Consider the following 18,669-nt stretch of genomic DNA (forward strand, 5'->3'; position numbering starts at 1 on the left):
CTAGAGTGCTCATTGAAACCCTTTTAAAGAAAAAAGTTTAATTAAAAATTAAATATATTGTATTATATATGTATATATATATATAAAGGCAAAGTAAAAAATACAGTCTCATTCTAGAAAATACATAGCAGAAAAGAAATTAGATGGTTCAAAAACAACCCTGGCAGAGGCAGCTAGCACGTCCAGGGCCTGAGGTTCCTAGGAAAGGTCCAACGCACAGGAGCCCCCAGAAGGAGGTGTGTGAATGAGGGGCGACAGAAGTGGCGTCCTTAGGCCACCAACTCTAAACGCTGTTGCATACCCTAACATACATATGGGAAAAGGAAGGGAGCAGGCAAGGCCTTGTCACTTGGCCACATGCAGAAGCGGTGGAGGGCAAGGACTGTGTCTAGCCTGAGATGCAAGCGCTGTAATAGACTGCGCTGCTGGCGTCAGACAGCGCAGAAATGAGGCTGCTCTCCTCTGGACAGGACATGGCGCGCGGACCTAGTTTGGCCAGTGCCACGTGGTAGGGGAGTGTAGTGGCATCCGGTCGAGTCCGGCTGCAATTGAGATACTGGTCGAATTCGGTGAGGTCCACATCGGCCCAAAGGTCTGCGGTAGGCTCCAGTTGTTCTGTGCCCTCAAGAGACGGGGCCTCAGGTGGTGGTGACAGAGGATTGGGAAACGGGCCCGGAGTGCCCAGGGTGCCATAGTAAAGGCCCGCGAGTGGCGCAGTAGGCGGCGCTGTCCTAAGCGCCTCAGCCAGGGGCGCCCCGTAGCAGAAGCTCGGGTCCCGTGCCAGCTCGGGGGCATAGGGCGCCCGGAAAGCCCGCAGAGCGCAGTCCTCGGGCGCTAAAGGCGGTGGGAAGAAGGAGGCCTCGCCAGGCTCCAGGCCGTCCAGAGGCGAGCGCTCGGGCGTGGGTAGCCCCACGCCATCGAACTCCGCACCCAGAGTGGGTAGCTCGCGGAAGGAGCGAGCTGAGCCTGATGCTGCAGCGAAGGGCTCGGGCGGCGCAGACGGCTGCACGAGGCCCGGGAGCAAGAGGCCGGGCTCCAGCCTCCGGACCTTGCGCGCCTGTTTTTTGCGGCGAGGCCGGTACTTGTAGTTGGGATGGTCGCGCAAGTGCTGCACACGCAGCCGTTCGGCCTCTTCCACGAAGGGCCGCTTCTCCGCCGTGTTCAGCTCCTTCCACGCTTTGCCTGTAGGCGAAAGGAGCCTGTTAGTGAACCACCGTCGGGCGCACGACTAGCTAACCCTGCGTGCGCCTTGGGCGCATGGCATGAACACAGCATAGACCCCTGCGACCGGCCCTGAAACACCGAATCCCCACCCCCTCCCAATTCCCATCCTTCGTCGCTCCTCTATGGATTTGAGGCTCTCACCCAGCATCTTGCTCAGCACTGCGTTGTGCAGATCCGGATTTTGTTGCGCCAGTCGCTTGCGCTCGTCCTTGGCCCACACCATGAAGGCGTTCATGGGCCGCCGGATGCGCAACTCGTCGGCCGTTTGTCGCTCTCCGCGGCCGAAGCCATAGCGCACTGACTCGGGGCTGCGCGGTGGGCTCCGCGGGAGGCTGGACGGCGAAGCGGGCGAGGTGGGCGAGACGTTGGTGACGGGGAGGCCGCGCGGCTCAGCAGCGGCCCCGAGTCCGGGGGCCCATGCACAGTCGCGGCGGGAGGGCGGGTCGTCCTGTGCGCCGTAGCCGGGCGGCGATCTCTGCATTCCAGCTGGGCACGGCCTGGGCGGAACGCGGCGCGGGAGCGCAGAAGACAGTGGCAGGCACTGCGAAGCCAAGTACGGAGGTCTGACGGACGTCGAGTGGTGACAGTGGGTACGTAGTAGATTCGTGCCAGGAAGGCATCCCAGATATAGAGACACCGGGCCAATCCGCAGCAGAGCTGGCGGACCGGGGCGGGGCTGCCCCCCTCCGTGGTGGCTCCCTTTCTTCTTCCCGGCCGGATCCAGCTGAGGCCTCCCCAGCGCAGAACCCGCCCCCCCCCAGCGCCCACTGTCTCAAAAGAAGAGACCCCCGTGTAGGGGAGGACTGCTGGTGTGGGCTAGGGCTCAGAAAGAGGGGTCCTCGAGGGTTTTCAGGTTTCAGAACCGAGTTGGCACCCACCCACGGAAACAGACCCGTAGGCAGGAATGATGGAAGAGGGCAGCGGCTTTAGATTGGATGAAGGAAGACTTATTTTAACACCAAATTCTAGGGAGGTTACTTTCATCGTGCGCCTCGGGAAAGGGAATGGGATTTGACGGTGTTCTTACCTCTTCCTTTGGGTTAACCTTCCCAGATGCTGAGCTCCGCTAAGTAGTTCCAATGCCTCTCCCTAGTTCTGTCCTTGAGGCTGAAGAAACGGTGTCTTTTTTTCTTTCTCCCATACCCAAACTCTGGAACAAGGTAGAAGAACCTGGCCTTGGCCCACAAGGAAAAGGTAAACTGGCGGGCAAAGGGCATAGCCAGTCCCTGATCCTCAGAATCTATGTGTGAGCTGCTGTAACTGGTTTCCCTTCCCTGGGCTAGACTTAGCTGTTCCAGGAAAAGACAAGGGCCTGAGCAGGTGAGGCAGAGGAAAGTTACCCTCATTTATTTTCTCTTTTTATTTGTCCACTAGGAAAGGATCTGGGCCCTAGAAACTGATGGCTTTCTTCTGAGAGCTGCCCACTTTCCAGTGCCAAGTGTAACCTCATAGGAGAAAATTCAGCACCCTTAGCAGCTGTCTGTGACAAGTCAGAAACTCCATCTACATGTACCCTGGACACTCTGCAACCTTTCCTATCATGTCAAGATATCCCACCTTGAGCATTGAAATACAGAGCCTGTGTGTCTTCTGGGGCTGCTCATATGAGTCTTACAGAACCCTGTGCTGCTTCTGAATAGTCTTTCTTTCTAAACACTCTTGCCATGGAGAGATCCCAGAGTTCCCCAGAGTCCCTCAGACTAAAGGATGATGAGTATCACTACCTGATATTTTGTCATGTAGATATGGTGATAAAGGGTACATTAGAGGCCCTGCACCTGAAGCAGTGGCATGGATTCTGAGCAGTGTGGAAGCGTTGGAGCAACGCAATAATTTCTCAGATAACAGGCAGTGGTGTGGACACCAAGGTGAAAATGCTTTCAGGACCTTGCCAGTGGTCAGCTCCCTTTTTGTCAGGTCTAGGTAGGTGGGTAGTCTGAATAACTGATACAGGAGGATGGCAAGTGAGGACATGAAGAGCTATGTGAAGATTTTTTTTTTTTTTTTTGGTTTTTCGAGACAGGGTTTCTCTGTGTAGTCCTGGCTGTCCTGGAACTCACTCTGTAGACCAGGCTGGCCTCGAACTCAGAAATCCACCTGCCTCTGCCTCCCAAGTGCTGGGATTAAAGGCATGCGCCACCACCGCCCGGCTTCTAGGAAAGGATCTTAAGAGTCTTTTGCCACAGCCTTGTATATTGGGGTAGGCTTGGAGTTCTGTGATAGCTCAGAATCAATCTCTTGCTCTGAACAGAGTGTCCAACATTATCTCATTGTTCCCCTCCAAGACCTTCCTGCAGTCACCCCTCCTGGCACCAGCCAGTGACCCTCCTCTTACTCAAGATGTGGCTCAGTTGTCAGGCTGTTATATCCTGTGAGCTGGGCAGGAGCCTGCTGAGTGCTCCTTTTTCTATGTAGGGTCAGGATAACCCTCACTGCCCACTGCTTGGCAACAGTGATGTTGGCAGCTCTCACCCTCCTTCCAGATGGGACAACAATGGGGGAGGTGACTTCAGTCTGCCAGCAGGGTGGCCCTGACCCTGGAGCCCTAGGGCTGGAGAGACTCCCCAAGGCTGTGCAGGGCTGCTGTGGGTGTGGCCAGCTATGTTAGGAGAGTGACATTCCATGTGAATGTCTGTGTCTGTGTGTGGTCTACATGTGTGCCTGTGTCTGTCAGGTTCCCAGGGTGTGGGGTGAGGTAGTCCCTAGTGCTAGAGACTGGTCAAGTCCTTGGGAGTCAGAAATGATGGACTCTACTATAAGGGCATAGGAACTCAGGGATTGAGAACTGGAAGTCATACTCAGGAAAAAAAAAAATGTCCTCAGCATTCAAGGAAGGAATCCCTAAGGCTTCTTTGTGAGATGAGCAGTCCTAGCTTTGACCAAAGGGAGAAAGGAAATTCTGCTGCTGGAACTCCACTTCAGTCCGCTTGGGTTCTACTTGGCTCAGATAGACACTTACCCATGACAGGAGCTTGTCTATAGCCCCAGCTTCTAGAAACTTGGAATGGTAGGGCAAATCTTTTCTACCAGTATTCCCTGCCTACACCTACTTCCCTTCCTCAGCCTTCCTGGACCCCAGGCCTCTGTGAGACCTGCAAAGGATTCTGGGTAGTTCCCCTTGGTGGCTATGGTGGGGGATTGGCTTGGCTCTGCTCCGCCTGGGGGTGGTGAGACCTCCCAAGCACTGCCTGGGCACAGACCTCCCAGGCTCCCACCAGACAGCTCTGGCTGCTGTACAGCAGTGAGGCTGGGACCAATTACATAGTCCTGCAGGGCTTGGACCCTCCCACTCCCAAAGGGTGGGGTGGGGTCCCTGTCTGAGGACAATGGAGCTCCAGGTGGATGACTCTTCTTTGCTAGCAGTCTTCCGGTTCAGACCCTCCTTTCAGCACACCATTCTTGGCTCTAAATCTTGCTGGCCTCCCAGTGGCTGGATGTGGGGAAATCTGAAGCTAGGGTCATATTTTTTCCTGGGGTCACAGCCTTTGGCAGAATTTGATGCCTTAGAATATAGGCATGTGTGACTCTCAGGCATGAACAGGTCTGGTTTAGGTGAGCTAGGACCTAGCTTAACAGATCCTTTAGCTCTTTTTTCTCAGTCCTGGGATTGTGCTAGGTTTCTGAAACCTTTCTTTTGGGAAAGGGCACATTTAGGAGACAGGGACTGCCTTGGTTTTGTGGGTACATGCAGCAAGCAATATGAATAGGTGTATACATGTGTAGAAATAGTTTCAAATGTTGGGTTCTCAGTAAAGTTCACAGGTCTAGTTCTCAGTCATAGAGCCAAAGAGTCCCACTCAGAGCATGGTGGGAGTGGGAGTGTTGGGATGAATGGATGTTACACTGGTAGAGGGGTGGCATGTACAGCTCAAGCGGTAGCTGTTGTAGGTTAAAGAATGATGCTCACTCATGTGGTTGTGTAGAGATGGCTTGGCTCTCATTTGTTCTGTGCCCTTTGGCCAGAAGGACTGGGTGGGAAGAGTAGGAATGAGAGAAGCAAATGCAACCTACTGCAGGATAATAGCAGATCAGAGTGCTATGGAGATTTGGGAGCAACCAATATGCAACAGAGGGGCTTCTGTGGGTGAGCCAGAGGTCAGATATATTTTGAAGAATGTTTCAGGATTTCGGGGTTATTATACTGTGGTGAGCATGTGGGTTCTCAGGGTGTTATCACAGGCATTGTCCACTTTTAGGGTCACTGGATGAGACCTGAGTGGGCTGTCAGGTGGGCTGTTGAAGAGCAGGATGGGGCTACTGTTCAACATTTTGAAGTGTTCTGGTCCAAAATGGCTGCATGGTCAACTTGTGTCCTTCAAAGTAGTCACCCACTGTGTATGGGCCTCTGCAGCAACACAGCTCTCCTTCTCTGCAGGGACTCCATGGGAACCTGGCTGGACTGCTGGGGACTCATGGGTTTCCGTGGCGACAATAGGGCGGAGCCAGGAAACAGCCGCTCAGGAAGGAAGGCTGGCCTTCGGGCCAGAGAGAACCTACTGGGCGGAGGAGGCGCCAGACATTCTGTCCAGTTTCCCCAACCCCTGCTGGCCGGTACTCTCGCCCATTCCGTTGGCCTCACCCACAGCCCCGCCCCCACATCTTAGGACTGCGAGTCTTTACATAAATAGTTACTTTTATTCTCCCCTCCGTGCCTGGTTTGGGTCTGTGGATGTTGCTGTCTTTGTTCTCATGAGTGCATCAGTTCCCTTGGTGGTCCTTTGGCTATAAGGCTAACTGCAGGCAATCGCGGGTCTCTTAGGCTGCTGGAATGTAGTACTTATCCCGAACGCTCTGCCATGTTGGGCTGGCTCCTCCCTGCTTTGACAGATTGGGAAGTGAAGATAAAGAGAGATTAAGGCAGAGAAAACATCTATCTCCTCTTCCTCCCTCCCCATTTTTCCTTGTCTTTTTCTTTTCTTTTTCTTTTCCTCCTCCTCCTCCTCCTCTTTGGTTTTTTGAAACAGGGTTTCTCTGCATACCCCTGGGTGTCCTGGAAGTAGCTCTGTAGGCTAGGCTGGCCTGAAACTCATAGAGATCTATCTGCCTCTATCTCTCAAGTGCTAGTATTAAAGGCATACACCACCACTGCCCCTTTCCTTCTTTTTTTAAAAATGTTGCTAACTGGACTAGGCATAGTTGCCTGCCTGGTCTATGAAGTGAGCTACAGCACAGCCAGGGCTATGTAGAGAGACCTTGTTTCAAAAACAAAAACAAAGAAACAAACCAAACCAAGATGGCTCTGGAACTCTCTGTGTAACTCAGGCTGGCTTCTGCCTTCGGAGTTGTGGGATTGTAGGTGCAGAATCACACCCAGCTTTGTATGTTTTGTTTTTGTTTTCTCCTTTTTCTTTTCCTGACTATTGACAAGTAGCTTTGGTGGGGAACACCAGCTGGCTATGTTTAGGGACTTCCATTCTCCTTTGCTCAGAGACAGAATTCATTCTTTTAGTACTGAGCCCCCTGCTGGCACCAGACTGTCTTCTGAGATAGGAAATTGGAAAAGTACAACCCCTGTTCCCACTGTAAGATGTTTCTGTTCTGGAGAGAGAAAGGCTAAAAAGCAATGAATCCACAATAAGCCAGTATCAGGAGTACTGGGTACGAAAAGGGGCTATATCAGTATCTACAGCCTATTTTTTCATGACTGTTTTTTTTTTCCCAAACCTGAAAGAAACATGAAGAAACCATACAAGTGGCATGCTAACTGCACAGATGGGGAGCTGTTTAAAGCCACTGAAGAAAAAAAAGGAGCGGGTGTATGGAAGGGCAGGGGTGAAGCATGAGGGTCAAGAGGCCCAATGGAGCCTGGAAGGATCTGGCTTTTTCCTCCAAATGAGAGCTGGGAAGACTTTTCAGTGACTTAGCATCCTATAGGTTCGGCATAGCTTTGCTCCTGCAGTGGCTTAGCTATGACTTTGTCCAGGCTGGTCTTTGCAGGATGGCAGGACAATTCCACAGGTTTGCTGCCTCTGAGTCAGACCTCCATGCTTCATCCATTGCCTCTGACCTCATAGCTGCCTGGGGCTCCTCAGGGTAGGAGGGTGGAGTGGCCGCCAGGCTGGCGGGCTGGCAGGGGAGGGGGGCAGCATTTCTGGGAATTGTGTCAGGGAAGCACATTGTTAGAGCAAGCCTACACTAGGCCTCACTGGCCTCTAGGGGATGCCTCCTGCCTGCCTCCCTAGTACTGCCTCTGGGGGAGGCAGCTGGGTCCTGGCCAGGCTGTGGGCTGGTGGGGGACTTTCCAAACAGACATTTCCATAAGCCTATGGCTCTTCCCATTCTGTAGATTAGGAGACTGAGGCTCAGAGAGCTCACAGCTACAGAGACAAAACTAATATCCACATGTCTAGCTTTCACTTTCTACCTCATATGACTAGAGACCCTTTTATTTGTCACTGGTCACTGCTTTGTCTAGCCACAGAAGCCAGTGTCTAAGGAGGGCCTAAAGTGGCACTGGCTGTGGTTGTAGATGGTGGAGACCTTCAACACCCCCAAATGGGCAGAAGACCTGAGAACTGCATGCAGGGGAGGGACTATCATGTGGTGACAGGGTTAGGACCTCCTGGAGTTTAGGATGTCTCCCAGTCTGTGATGATTGGAAAAGAAACAAGGGACTCCGTGTGAGCTTGGCAGTGTGAGTCTTCCCACCCACCACCGCCCTGCCTTGGCCAGAGGGGAAGCATTCAGGCCACCACTGGGGTCAGGGCCAGCTCTGGGCAGACATGGTTGGGGGGCAGGGATCACAAATAGAAAAATAAATGGCTTGGGCTTCCGCTGTTTCCTGAACTGAGGAAGGGGGAAGGGCAGTCTTTATGTCAAAGGTGCAGTTGGCCTGGTGGAGCAGACCCTGGGGATGTCCCATGATCCTACCTCATTAGAATATTGCCTGCCTTTTTCAGATCTTCAGGCTGAGATATTTCTATCCCAGGGTCCCTATGATAGGGCTGTGTTGCTCATTGAGGACTCCTGAAGTTGGAGATCCACTTCAGGGGCAGACTCTTTTTTTTTTTCTTTTTTGGTTTTTCGAGACAGAGTTTCTCTTTATAGCCCAGGCTGTCCTGGAACTCACTCTGTAGACCAGGCTGGCCTCAAACTCAGAAATCCACCTGCCTCTGCCTCCCAAGTGCTGGGATTAAAGGCGTGTGCCACCACTGCCCGGCTCAGGGGCAGACTCTTAAGAAATATTGGGAGTGCGTATGTGTACCCCAGGAAGGTTGGGTGCTAAAGCCATTGGTAAACTGTTAAGATGCCTCATCTAGGTGTTCTGGAAACTTGGGAAAGCCCCCAGTAGTAGATGGGACAAGATAGATAGGCAAGGCTGTCTCCCAGAAGCCTTCTTTCCCACCTGGCATCACATTGTCCAAGAAACTTCCTATCTCCAAACCAAACTCAGGCAGGTGTGTCCTCCATCACCTTCAGAGGGCTAGAGTAGAGAACATCACCACATTGGAGTGAACACCTGGGTGAATCTATGGTCTAGATGTTTGATGTGGAGGTTCCACTGAAGATAAACCCCTGAAAGTTGGCAAGGTGTGTGTGTGTGGGGTGGGGAAGAGTCTGGAGTGGGAGGTGACTTCTCTGATCACGGGCCAGAAGGTTGAAGCTTCTGTAGGGTCTGGGATCAGGACTTTTTGTTTGTTTCTGAAACAAGGCTCTCATATACATATTTGAGGATAACCTTGAACTTCTGATCTTCCTGTCTTTACCATCGAGTGCTGAGAGTACAGGTTGGGAGTACCTGTGATACTTGGTTTATATGCAGTATTGAAATCAGGGCTTCCTACATGCTAAACAAACACTACCAACTGAGCTAATCACCAGCTCAAGGAGTGAAGTTTCTTAAAGCCTGAATGTGGAAATATTTGGCTGGTGAGTACCAACTCCACAAATGAGGACCCCTCAGGATTGAACACATCTTTGATCTGGCTTCTTTGTGAGCATAGCTCCCCTGCTGGTGATCTTCTGGATTTTCCTCAGGAAAGATCCCATGTTGATCAGGTCTGTGGGTGGCTCCTGCCACCTACAGGCTGCTGTTGCTCATCATTGGGACCACTCAGAGCTGGGGCTACTCAGTAAGCAGTCCCTTGATGGGGCCAGTCATCAGCCAAACACAGCAAGGCTGAAGGCTCTGTGGTTCTCTTACTGCCTGTGCTGTGGTAGGGTCCTGCAAGCATTAACTCAGTACTCAAACACAGGCTTCCCTCTCCCAGAATTTGTTTGGATGGGTTTAGCTTAGAGCAAGGGCCCAGCTCCCAGTAAAGGGCAGAATCAGAGTTGGTATGAAACTAGGGAGCTGTGTTCAACTATCACTACACCTCTGGAAAAGCTTTGTTACCTGCAAGAAATTCCATGTCTTTTCCTTATGGTAAAGATGTCATAACTGATTAAAATGTTCAGTCCAGGCCGTTCATATATGTTATTTGCACTCTGTCCTCCTGGGTACAAAAAATTCAGACACTGACTTTTGGTACCAGCACACCTGCCACCATCTATAGCACAGAAGAGGAGCAGAGTACCTTTCTCCCTTTCCTGGGCATGGTTATAGTCTTCATGAGGTACTGCTTCAGTACCTGATTGCCTCAGTATCCTGCCCTGTTCTCAGTGTATAATGTGAATCCGATGATCCTGATTGCAGCCACTTCATTGTCACTTCACAGGTTGGGAGACTGGGACATATAGCAACGTGCAGAACTTGGGATGTATGCCCTGTTAGGTTGACTTCAGAATCTGAATAGGTTTTTGTTGTTGTTGTTTGTTTTGTTTTTTTGTTTTTTTTCGAGACAGAGTTTCTCTGTGTAGCCCTGGCTGTCTTGGAACTAGCTCTGTAGACTAGGCTGGCCTTGAACTCACAGTGATCTGCCTGACTCTCTGCCTCTCCAGAGCTGGAATTAAAAAGGCATGAGCCTCTATTTCCTGGCTAAAAAGGCAAGAAAGCCCCGAACTCGGCTTGGCACCAAATGAAGTGTGTGAGGTGAGCTGAGAGGCTCTAGGAAGTAGGGGCGACCAGTGAAGTCCGGAGTGGACCAGTGAAGGCGCGATGGGCCGCCAGGGCAAGCGGCTCAGATGGGTTGAGTTAAAGACCCGAGCGCAGTAGGGCTGTATTCCTCCCTCCTTTAGTTCCACCCTCTCCCTGGCATTCCTTGGGCACGTGAGACCGTGGTCCCGCGGAGGTGCCTACGGAACTACCTTTTCCAGCGGGCCGCGGGCCGCAGGCCGCGCAGTTGTCTGGGAGTTGTGGTCCCGGGGGCGGAGACTTTTTATAGTGCTGCACGCGGCCGCCAGGCGGAGGTTTGGACCGCGGATCGAGGCGGCGGCGGCCGAGGTCGGGCCGGGCGGCGCAACCGGCGCAACTCGCCGCCACCGAGGTAGTGATGGGCAAGGAGGAGGAGATTGCTCGTATCGCCCGGAGGCTGGACAAAATGGTGACCAGGAAGAACGCGGTGAGGGGCGCGGGCCGCCAGGACCCTGGGGCCCCGCTCCGCGGAGACCGTCTGAACCTACCCTCGGGCAGGATGATACCTAGCCCATTCAGTCGAGACCCCTTGCCCATGCCCGCCCTCCAGCCTGTCCTGAGACTGCCGCTTCGCAATGGACGCCACGCTGACCGAGAGCTGTCCTCTGTTCGTCGCCCGGCGGTGGCCACGGGCGTTCTTGGCCCAGCCGTTGTCTCCCCTGTCTGCCCCCACCCTTCAGAGCCAGGTTTCTCTAATAAATTTTTCCCCTGCTTAGTCAGGCCTCAGGCAACAGCAAGTCGGTTTGGGCAGACAGTAGAGATAACTGCCCCTTGCCTGGCCCCTGGCCACTGTGGGCTTGGCAGTCCAGAGACCGTGGTCACCTGCGTAGCCTTTCGGGAGCATCCTTAGGGGATGATGGCACCTGCATCTTGCCTTTCGTGGGTGGGAAGGGACTAGGAGGTGGCCTTAAGATTAGACCATTCGTGGCACCTCTCCTAGGGCAGCCCAGATGGTGGCTGAGTCATGAGTCTGTACAGCCTCCCCAGGACTGTGCTTGAAGTAGAGGGCTGCAGGACGGCTTTTGGGTATGAGCAGGATTGCTCTGGGGGTGGAGGGTTAGGACCCTCTAAAGTAGGAAGCAGGTTAAGTTCCCATATATGCCTTTACACTGGAAACAGAACCCACTTTGCAATCACCTGGGCTGCAGAAGCCTTTTCTGGTAAGGATATTAAACTTGGAACTGAGGGTGGCAGAGATAGGGTGGGAATCCATAGGGAGATACTGTAAGGATGGAAGGCCACAGATAGGATCGTACAGTTGAGAAGGGAACCTGTACAGGTTCCGGGAACCTGAGAGGCTCCTTAGAACAGCTGGTGGTTTTTTTGGGCTTTCCTTGTGGGAGTGCAGGGCTGTGGTAGATGAGTGCACCTGGCTCCAAGGATCAGGTCTTCTTAGGAAAGTCAGCCACCTCAGGGCTGATTGGTCTACAGCCTGCTTTAGGGCCATGGACCAAGGCTGCAGCCTGAGCAGACAATTCACACAAATTGAAGGGTCAGCCCCAGCCGCCACCACTAGTAAGGAAGGTTTGAGCAGAGGAAGAAAATCAGGGTTGTCTGTTACAATACAAGGCAGAGGAGGGTGGTGGCCAGTTTGGAAAAGAGATAAAAAGTGGGACTATGGGACTTGTAGGTGCTGGCTTTAAGAAAAACTACCATCCTTCCCTTTTTTTTTTTTAAATTTATATATTTTACATTTGTTATTGTGGTGTGTGTGTGTGTAAGTATGAGGACAACTCCTGGAAATTGGTTATCTCCTACCTGTTGGGACCTGGAGATTGAACTTAGGTTGTACAGCTTGTTGACAAGCACTTTTACCTGCTGAGTCATCTCACCTACCTCCCCTTTGATACTGGGTATTGAACCCAGGGCCTTAACTTGCCAAGCAAGTGCTTTACCACAGCTGTGTTTACATGACCCTCTCTTTACATTAAGACAATGTCTCATTAGGATGCCTATGCTAATCTTGAATTCACTCTGAAACTCAAGTAAGCTTTGAACTTTTGATCTTCCTGTCCAAGCCTCCTGACAAGGCCTGTGTCACCAGGTTTGGTAGTTTTAAATTAGCAATAATTGTGCCTCTGATAAACCTCGTTGACTATGGTACTGTTACTTTGCAAATCTGTAGCTGGAGTAGAGATTCCTGAGAGTTTAGGTAGAGGGTTTTAAGGTGGGAACAGGAAGAGCCTGCTGGAGGCAGGCTGTCTGTAGATGCTGAAGAAAAACCAGGGCAGAGGAAGGAAACCAGGGTTGTCTGTTACAATACCCAGGAGTAGTGCTACACTGATGGTAGGCTGCTCTACTACCATGGCATAGATGGACTAAGGTTAAAGAACTTGAGTTATACTTCTGAGTGCCCTTCCATGTTGAGCAGAAACTGGGGCATTTTTTTTTTTAATCTAGTAGTTTGTTCAGTTTCCTCCTGTGGTTACCAAGATATCTGGAGATCACCATAGATGCTGGGTGAGAAAACACCTGAACTTTGATTTCAGTGCTATTGAGCTATTTGCCTCTATCCCTGCCCTATGGCAGTAAAAAGCCCCTGTTGTGATGTAGGAACAAGTATGCAGTGCTGGGAATCTCAAGGTAGAGGAGTGGCTTCTTTCTGACATGTAAGTTGTCCTCCATGTGATCACGAAGAGGTGGGATTGTCCACTAAGCCCCCCTGACTGGTGTTCTCTGTGTAGTCCTGGAACTAACTCTGTAGGCCAGGCTGGCCTTGAACTCAGATATTCACCAGCCTCTGCATCCTGAATGCTGGGATTAAAGACATGTACTGCCACTATCCAGCATCCACTAAGGTTTAAAGTCCTTTATGAATGTCCATTTTCCTTCTAGGAAGGAGCCATGGATTTGCTGCGGGAGCTGAAAAATATGCCTATTACATTGCACTTGCTTCAGGTAAGCTCTTCCTGTCCTGATCTAGGATGGTTCCAGAGACAGTAATTCCAAGTGTGTCTAGCAGGGCTCCCTATATTAACTCCCATGTGGCTTAATTGGCACAAACAACTGTTCTAAGGAGAGGTGGTAGGTAGGTGCCCTGGGTTTTCTGTCCCTGCCCATTCCCCAGCTGTTCACTGTGGGAACCAAGAGTCCTTGGTGAGGATCTGCCTCTGGAACAGACCCCTACCACCTCTGATTCAGGCCACTTGCCTTGCAGTCCACTCGTGTTGGGATGTCTGTCAATGCTCTGCGGAAGCAGAGTTCAGACGAGGAGCTCATTGCACTTGCCAAGTCCCTTATCAAGTCCTGGAAGAAACTCTTGGGTGAGTTTCAGAATGTAAAGGCAGCTCTTGCTGGTCAGCACAGCATAGAGTGCTGGCTCTGCTATCCTGATTGAATCTATACATAGTGGGATATGACAGACATAGATCAGAAAGTCCCCATCCCTGGGTTATAGGATGAAGATGATAGAAGATGGATGTCATCTGTTGTGATGGGGAGGTGATGGCCTGGGAGGCATGATCATTGAGACAAGGGTATCTGCTGCAGAGGAGGTTTTCAAGCTGTAGGAGGCCAACAGAAAAGGAGGTCCAGGTCAGGATGCTCCAGCTGAAGGGGGAGGAGGTGGGACTGCTACCTATCCAAGAGGTGAACTAGGTAGACAGCAACTGTTTCTGGGGACAGTGGACAACCAGGCCGTAAAGATGGTTCTATTGATTAGGAAGGCAGCCTTCCTGGATTCTGCCTACTTCTGTGAGACAACACAGGGCCTGTCCTTCTTTATAGTCACATGCCCTGGTCCCTAGTTCAGGCTTTGAGCAAGGTTTTGCCCATGTTTTCAGAAGGAGCCTTATGTGAGGCATATGTTTGGCTTTTGGCTGGGTTGAGCCTTGATGAATCCCACAGTGGCTTGATTGGGGAGGGTGGGTCCCAAAGAGGCTGGTGGTCTTGCTGGGGATCAGCAGGAAGGTCTGGTAGTCTGGCACCTTGCCTGTCAAATAGCTTTAAGCAGAAAGGATAACGGCCAGGCTGAGGCTGGGCTCTCACCTGGCTACCTACTCCTGATCAGTCTACACCATCTGTTTTCTGATAATGGCAGATGTTTCTGATGGCAAATCCAGGGATCAAGGGAGGGGCACACCTTTGCCTACATCTTCCTCAAAGGATGCCTCAGGGACTACGGATATCAGGTAGTGTACCTGAAGGCAGGTACATACATTTATGCCTCTTGACTCAGTTTCCTCAGTGGGAAAAGGAGTCTGGTGTCCGTTTGCCTGGTTACTGCCCTGAAGGAAGGTCCCTCTCCAGGGTGTGATTTACAAGGTTTGTCAGCCTCATGCTGGATACTGTCCCACTGCTCAGTTTCCCTCTTGCCCATCTGAGATGTCTGGCTGTGTCTGTCTGTCACTGGCTTCATTGAGACCTTCATTAAGGAGCTCCTATCCAACAGGGCTGGCCCAGCCCCAGGCCCCCTTGCCTACTTCCTCAAACCCTATCTTTTTGCTATTCATCAGGACTGGTGAATGGGTCCTTTAATGCAAATGCTATCCAGAGCTAGAGGGAGGCCAGCTCTTATCTCCACATTTGTGCGGGAACACCATTGCTTTAAAGGTGGTCAGGGTAGCCTTGTTAACATGGAGACTAGGAGCACTAGTAGAAACAGCCTATAGATGAGAGACTACTTTGACCAGAGGCTGGTCTGAGGCCATGACAGGCTAAGCTCTGGACTCAGTGTAGCATTCCTGATATGATGTTATATCCTGAGCTATAGTACAGTTGATTTTGCTTCGGAAAGCCACCTGATGCTGCTGATTTCCAGAGGTGGTGTGAGGAAAGGGCCTGGTGGGCACAGCAGGAATTTTGGGCAAGTCTTGTGTTGGGCCCAGACTTGAGGAAATCCTTGCCCAATTTCATTTCTGTTGAGTGGGGTTACCTGTGACATTAAGCCTTGACTTTGGGCGACCTCCCATCTCATCTTTATTCCAGGCAACTAGAATTATTTGCCTGGTTCTGCCATTATCTGTCATAGCATGGCCCATGTCTTGGGTCTTTTGAGAAACACTCTGGAGGTAGCAAGACTATCTCATCCCATTTTGACCATGGAGTGTTGTTCAGACACTGACTGTTGAGGAGCTGACATCCACTTAGGGAGTGATCTGTGACTCTGTGGACCTTCTAGACAATACTCTGATCTGATGAAGACATAACACACAGACATTCTAGGCTGAACTAAGGATAGATGAAATCATTGGTCCTAGTTATAGAGCAAATGGACTTTGGAGGTCAGCATGGTATCCACATTTGCTTTTCTGGGGATTACCTGTGGCCTAGGAAAGGTCAGGGGACCACCCAGAGGTATCATCAGCTACTGGAGATGTACAGCTGAGCTCAGCAGGTTCAGTCTGAGCCCAGAAGGCTTTGTCTCTCTAGCTGCAAGAAGCCAGACCCACCTAAGACCTCATCCACTCCAAGGATCACCACATTTCCGCAAGTGCCCATCACCTGTGATGCTGTACGAAACAAATGCCGAGAGATGCTGACTTTGGCTCTGCAAACTGACCGTGAGTATTACAAGGTCTGGATTTTGACCCACTAAGTGGCCTGGGTCTCTGCCTTCTTCAGAGCTTGCTGCTGGAGAGACAACTCTTCTCTTTAGCTCACTGTGACCTAGCAAAGAGGCTAAGGTTTTGGGGGGTTACTGCAACATCTGTGTCTTGGGAACTGTCTCCCAGGAATGCAAGTGTTCTATTTAGCTTCTAGGGCTCTGTGCCAGCAGAGGGGTGGCAAATGGAAAAAATACAGTGAGGGAAACAAGTGAAGGTTCTCTCTTACAGATGACCACTTGGCCGTTGGTGTGAACTGTGAGCATCTGTCATCTCAGATCGAGGAGTATATCCTTTGTACAGGCCATATAGGGTCAAGGGCTTCTGATAATAGTCTATAGTCCACTGAGTTGTGCTTCTCCTGTAGCTATTGGATATAACTGTAGGCTACCCAGTGACTACCTACTAGATAGATCTAGGTCTCAAACAGGAATAGGCCTAGAGAAGGCACAACACTATAGGCCCTCGGTCCACCACAGGTCTTGAGTGGGTAGACTCATCTCCATGAACCTGGGAAGAACATTCCCCATATGACTCCCAGGAGGGGGAGGAGATCAGAAACCTCAGATGAGTCCTTAAATACCTGCACGCATCTTTCTGGATGTGGGAAACACTGACATGAAGTACAAGAATCGTGTTCGGAGCCGAATCTCTAACCTGAAAGATGCTAAGAACCCTGGCCTACGGCGGAATGTCTTGTGTGGTGCCATTACACCCCAGCAGATAGCTGTGATGACATCAGAGGTGAGTTCCCCTGGAAAGGCTGGGGCAGGTGTTTCTGCAGAGCTATAGGTTGAACACTTTACCCTTTTTATTAGGAGATGGCCAGTGATGAGCTGAAGGAGATCCGCAAGGCCATGACCAAGGAGGCCATCCGTGAGCACCAGATGGCCCGTACAGGTGGCACACAGACTGACCTATTTACCTGCAACAAGTGCAGGAAGAAGAACTGCACCTACACACAGGTTGGGGTCCATTCTATCTTCCTTGTCTAGGAACCTCAGGGTACACTCATCCTCTTTTTGGGTACCACCTATGTCTCTACTTTTGGTCTAAGGCTCTGTGCCAAGGCTAAGTGGCTTGGCCATGCCCAGCATGGACAGATAGGAGTATAATATGCTGTCTGTCAGTAGCTATGGGACCTTCAGATCCTGCTATGGAGATGGAAGTTGAAGTACTCAGGGAAGGCTATGACTCCAAGGAACATTGGGGGCTTAGGAAGAGGGTACTAAATTAAGATGGTCTCACTGGTAGATAGCTCTAGGGCTTGTGGAAACTGCCATCATCTGCAACAGGCTGCAGAGGGCTGGACCTGAGAGGCAGAGCAGCTCAGTTCCCACGGCTCAGGCCCTGTGGAATAATGTTTGCTGTTGAGTCTCCAATATGGCTAAGGCCACTGGCATCTCTGCTGATCCTTTTACTTTATAGACCCTCCTGTTGGGAATCCTGTACTTATCCAACATTCTAGACTCTACTGAGCACAGTTGTTCAGGGCCACAAAGGCCTCTGTTAGGATAATCTACTTCCTCTATAGGTCTAATTCTAGAAGGTTGAGGTAAGTTACTGGGCAGTTTCAAATCAACAGAGATCGGGGTGGGGGTATAAGAACGTAGTGCCCAGATCAGGGCAGCAAAACCAGGGATTCAGCCACCCACCCCACAGGTGCAGACCCATAGCTCCGATGAGCCCATGACCACCTATGTTGTCTGCAACGAGTGTGGGAATCGATGGAAGGTAGGTGGGTGGGCCCAGAATGCTTGCCTCCAGGCCTGTCTCGATGCACATTGGGCCTGAAGTAGGAACTGGGGGGCCCATTTTATCCAGCTAGCCGCCTGGGAGTCTGGGATGGAGCCTATCCTATTTCTGCCCTAGGGGGTTATGTGGGACCTTGGCTAGACATTTCCCTGCCTTCCTGCAGTTCTGCTGAGCCCTTGTACTGACATAGCCCTGGCCATGGCTAACACTGTCCCTCCTGCAATGTTCTTGGTGGACACAGCTTCTCTGGAGATTCCCTGAGGTGGCATGCCCTGTTCCAGTCTGCCTGGTGTGCACCTTTCTGTCTTTGTCTCTCATTATTAAATGATTTTTTTTTTTTTTTTTTTTTTTGCCTTCCTCTGGCCTTGTTCCTAATGGGCTAACCACAGGCTTCAGCTGGGTCCTGTTCTTCTACTGCTGTACTGTAGATCTCTCCTCCCTGGGCTCAGACAACACTTATGCTAAGCTGTGGTGACGCAATATTATAGACAAGAGCTTGTCTAATGTTTGGAGAGATTACTTGTTCATATATGATTCTAGGATATTGCTAATGCTTGCATATGTACCACCATGTTGGCTGTGTGGGCTGGTGCAGGAACTTGCCCAGTGTTCACCCATTCTCACCAGATATGGCAGCCTCAGGACCTGGTGACCTTTCAGGATGTTTTGCTTTGTCCTTCACTCTGCTTACCCATCGGAGAGGATGGTCTCTGAACTGAAGTCAATTCTCGCTTCAAATTGCTGAAGCTTCCAGCAACTTGGAGGAACAAAGTAGTGGATGCTTTGCTTTATTGGCCCTGTAAGATTAAGATGATGCTGGGTCTAGGTTCTTTAGAAAGACCATCAGCCTTGTTCCCATCAGCCTCTGGGAAGACATTTCATCAAGTACTGGGTTTTGGATAGTCTTTAGTTGCATCTCAAGCCTTTGTTGGGTGCTGACCCACCATAGAGTTGAGGCCAGTTCCTAGAGCTATACTTTGGGCAGGGCCCACAATAGTCACCTACTAAGGCTACTGCTATGGGACAGCGCACAAGGTAGAGTCTGGATAGATAATCCTTTTCTCCAATCTCCTACCCCAACAGTGGGATAAACAGAGGCTTCTGTTTTTAAAAAATATAGAATACTCATCATGA

The 18,669-nt window shown here is 51.1% G+C and overlaps 2 protein-coding genes across 2 annotated transcripts; one reads left to right on the forward strand and one right to left on the reverse strand.

The window, feature by feature from the left end:
• Nucleotides 1-18: 18 nt before the first annotated feature.
• On the reverse strand, nucleotides 19-1,818 carry Sox18 (SRY-box 18). The gene is made up of 2 exons (XM_028774131.1): nucleotides 1,366-1,818; nucleotides 19-1,182 (listed from the first exon to the last, which is right to left on the reverse strand). Exons 1-2 carry the CDS (start codon nucleotides 1,703-1,705, stop codon nucleotides 389-391), a joined length of 1,134 nt encoding a protein of 377 aa, XP_028629964.1. The 5' UTR covers nucleotides 1,706-1,818; the 3' UTR covers nucleotides 19-388.
• An 8,704-nt stretch (nucleotides 1,819-10,522) lies between these two features.
• Nucleotides 10,523-17,862, forward strand: Tcea2 (transcription elongation factor A2). Its single transcript, XM_028774109.1, has 10 exons — nucleotides 10,523-10,664; nucleotides 13,073-13,135; nucleotides 13,395-13,500; nucleotides 14,277-14,367; nucleotides 15,608-15,738; nucleotides 16,012-16,068; nucleotides 16,370-16,524; nucleotides 16,599-16,745; nucleotides 17,443-17,514; nucleotides 17,699-17,862. The coding sequence occupies exons 1-10, from the start codon at nucleotides 10,596-10,598 to the stop codon at nucleotides 17,705-17,707; spliced, it is 900 nt and encodes a 299-aa protein (XP_028629942.1). The 5' UTR covers nucleotides 10,523-10,595; the 3' UTR covers nucleotides 17,708-17,862.
• The last annotated feature ends 807 nt before the right edge of the window (nucleotides 17,863-18,669 follow it).

The sequence above is a fragment of the Grammomys surdaster genome, unplaced genomic scaffold (assembly GCF_004785775.1).
Source record: "Grammomys surdaster isolate TR1022 unplaced genomic scaffold, NIH_TR_1.0 238, whole genome shotgun sequence".
Classification (NCBI taxonomy): Eukaryota; Metazoa; Chordata; class Mammalia; order Rodentia; family Muridae; genus Grammomys; species Grammomys surdaster.

Coding starts and splice junctions, on each gene's coding strand:
- Sox18 (XM_028774131.1), bottom strand. CDS start 1,705: ATGCAGAGATCGCCGCCCGGCTACGGCGCACAGGACGACCCGCCCTCC. Junction 1,183..1,365: donor AGTGCTGAGCAAGATGCTGG/GTGAGAGCCTCA, acceptor TTTCGCCTACAG/GCAAAGCGTGGAAGGAGCTG.
- Tcea2 (XM_028774109.1), top strand. CDS start 10,596: ATGGGCAAGGAGGAGGAGATTGCTCGTATCGCCCGGAGGCTGGACAAA. Junction 14,368..15,607: donor TCAGGGACTACGGATATCAG/GTAGTGTACCTG, acceptor TTGTCTCTCTAG/CTGCAAGAAGCCAGACCCAC. Junction 16,069..16,369: donor GTCATCTCAGATCGAGGAGT/ATATCCTTTGTA, acceptor AAATACCTGCAC/GCATCTTTCTGGATGTGGGA.